Source organism: Buceros rhinoceros, unplaced genomic scaffold (genome assembly GCF_000710305.1).
Source record: "Buceros rhinoceros silvestris isolate BGI_N320 unplaced genomic scaffold, ASM71030v1 scaffold19712, whole genome shotgun sequence".
Taxonomy (NCBI): domain Eukaryota; kingdom Metazoa; phylum Chordata; class Aves; order Bucerotiformes; family Bucerotidae; genus Buceros; species Buceros rhinoceros.
The window spans coordinates 21,258-24,361 of NW_010400977.1; the positions used below are offsets into that span (position 1 = coordinate 21,258).

Genomic DNA, 3,104 nt, shown 5'->3' on the forward strand with positions numbered 1-3,104 from the left:
CCAAAGCTGTGGCCTTTAACAAGAGCAAATTATCAGAAGATTGAAGACATGGTTGGAGAAAAGCTAAATTATTTTGGTTATGATTGAAGAACTATTTTTATTTAAATTTAAATGTTAATTATTTTAAAAATATATAACTGCAGTGGCGAGAAATGGGGAGAAAATAGCAAGCAAAGCATTTTTTAAATGAAATCTCTATTTCACTTAGAATGTAAGCTAGTTGAAATCATGAGGTGATTTGAAATTGTCAGCATTAGTGACCTCAGAAATGTTTATTTTTTGGTTGATCAATACGCATTCTAAAATACGCTTATTTGTCAAACTAACATGCCAAAAGAAACACGTGATAGCACATGTCTTTATAAAAGGGAGCCCGTGATGTTTACCTTTACTTTATCCCCATCATGAGAGGCTTGATATTAGCCCTGGTTTTAACCCTGGTGGGTAAGTAACTTATCTGCTTTAATGCATTCAAAATGATAGATCCAGGAACAGGTTTCAGAGTCTAAATATAGATCATTTACAGACATGAACGTCAACATTTTATAGAAAAAGTAGTTTATGACAATGATGTTTAGGGAAGAAAGGCTTTTGGCTTTGTGCTGAACTAGAAGTAAAGTCAATTAGAAAGAGTTATACCATATGTACAGGATGAGATATAGCATTTCATACTAGAACGCATTAATATTTGGGGTTGGTTTTTTTTTTCTTTTTGCTTTGTCATTTCATTACTCTTCCTTTTTCCATCTCTTTCAGGGAGCCAGCATCTTAATTACCGTAAGTAATTTTCCTATCAGCTAATGTAATTATAATAAGCGAAATTCAAAATGGAATCTGAAAAGTATATCAATGTTTAATATAATTTTACAACAGCTAATTTTGTTCAGGTGCAATACAAAAATGAACAAATTCATCTTTTATTTGTTTCATGCATCCTACTACAGGTACTTTAATATGTTCTGTACACTCTTTATAATGTTTTATGGGAACCATTTCTTTGCAGAGCCTGATTTCAGTGAAAACAAGGTTTATACGTTTGATTATGAAAGCGTGCTTCTCAGTGGACTTCCAGAGAAAGGACTTGCAAGAGCTGGAATAAGAATAAAAAGTAAAGTGGAAATTAGTGGTATTGGGCCAAAACTTTGTCTTATTAGGGTAAGAAAATGTATTCAATTTGAAAGGTAAAATTCCCTTCATACTTGGCTTCTTTTTTTAAGCTTTTGGGAAGTAATTAAGTTTCATCATGTGTTGTGCTTACTCAGGGAGAATGTAACTAACACTATTATTTTTTTATGCAGTGCCCTAAATTCTATTTGCACTTTGCCAGGTAATTCTCAGCTCAAGCCAACCTTGGGCTTGAAGGATTTCTTCTGCTTTGTGGTCAGGGAGAAAATGGGATGTAATTTGAAATGCACAATAATTTATTACTGGATCAATTCAATTGTTCCAGACTGTACAACCTAGGATTATTTAATCAACTGATTTCGTAACAGGCAAGCAAATGGCAAGAAAACATGCTACAGTAACTGGATGTGATTCAATATTTAGCATAATTAATGTCATCCGATGGCTTCTTTTTCTGCAGGCTCCCAATGGCATTCTTTGTCATCCTCAGTTGTATATTTTTACTGCATGCTGAGTAATTGCTAAGAGTTTTGATTGTGTGAAAAATGCTTTTGCCTTCAACAGGAACCTGTATGTGCTTCTAATGAATGTATTGAAATGCACCCTTCAATTTCTTTACACAAACTCCACTTAGCCTTCTGTATGTTTGGAAGAAAAATGAGCCTTTTAAGAGCTTTTATTTGGCAAATTGCAAACTGCAGATTAAAAAGACTGGTGATTGTCTGATAAATGCCTGTAAATGCTGTAGCCTTCTAGCCTGAATTAGCCTTCTGTTACTAGGTATTTTTGTAAGTTCAAATTATAGTAGATCTAAATGGGAAATATTCCTTTCCTTTTCCATGACCTTTGCAAATGGATAGATTTTTTTTTTTTTTTTAAATAAAACAAGGAAATAAGAGCCACATGTCTGGACTGGTGAGTAAAAGGCTTCCCTGACAAACAGGAGGTAGACGCAGTCTTGTCCTCACCACACATCCTCCCCCATCCCTGCTGCAACAGCTCTTGGTGCACCAGGGTGAGTCTTCACCAAAAACTGACTCTGGTTCCCTAAAACCTTCCAACATCATTTGATCTGCCCTAGCACATTTGGGAAAAAGTTTCCATTTAAAAAAAATTCATACAGAAATAATTGCAGGCATGAAAAAGAGACAAGAAAAAAAATCGTAAGATTTTGGGGCAAGTTCTAAGCTAAAGGTAACTACATTTATTCCCTTCTGCTCTGGGAAAGTTTATTTTGCTGCTGTTATATTTAAATTAGACAGTTTGGAACAATGATTCAGGGAATTAATCTTTCATCTGTAGCCTACTAGTTCTCAGTCAGCCCAAGCAAAAAGCTGTGTTCCCTGGGCAGTTTTCAGCTGGCAATTTTTTCATCACAAGCCCACAAGCAAGGATTGCCAGCTGCGTTCAAAACCTAGCAGGCAGCCTAAGCCCAGAACAGGCCCTGAGGGCTGGGGAAAACTCCCTTGCTCTGACCCTGCAGAGCAGTCGCAAACCTGCCCGTATGCAATGTGCCAGAAGCATGTCCAAGAGGCAGCATGAGGGATTTGCTCTGTAACAGCCTCCTCTGTAAGCTTCATTTACCAGGGTTGGCAGTCATCTCCACCAACAATAACAAAAATAAATGTGAAAGTGCAGTCTCCAGCAATTTGCTGTACGGGGATTTAGTTTGTGTGGCTTTTTGCGAAATTAATACGCGTCCTGCATCACATTGCCAGCCTGAGGTGTCAGAGAAAAGTCTCTTTAAATTGTCAAAATGTATAGACCGGAAGGGTCTCCTGAGAAAACAAGCTAAACGTGCCCTGTTCCCATGGGGTAGGAATCGTGCCCGCTATGTGTAGTTTAGCACAACTTTCTACTTGCCTGGATGTGCCCCAGGTTGGGGCTGGAGCGTGAAGTGCAGAGCGGGCTTGGGGCCAGTGCCCGAGCCTTTGGCTCCACAGCAGCACGTGTAGGGAAGGGCAGGTTTTGTTCTCCGC

The 3,104-nt window shown here is 38.0% G+C and overlaps 1 protein-coding gene across 1 annotated transcript in view; it reads left to right on the top strand.

The window, feature by feature from the left end:
* The first annotated feature begins 404 nt into the window (after window positions 1-404).
* LOC104489911 (vitellogenin-1-like) overlaps window positions 405-3,104 on the top strand; it is a 43,415-nt gene continuing 40,715 nt past the window's right edge. Inside the window, exons 1-3 of the mRNA XM_010132127.1 lie at window positions 405-444; window positions 757-777; window positions 1,004-1,155. Of these exons, the coding sequence (XP_010130429.1) occupies window positions 405-444; window positions 757-777; window positions 1,004-1,155 (213 nt within the window). The remainder of the gene's footprint in view (window positions 445-756; window positions 778-1,003; window positions 1,156-3,104) is intronic.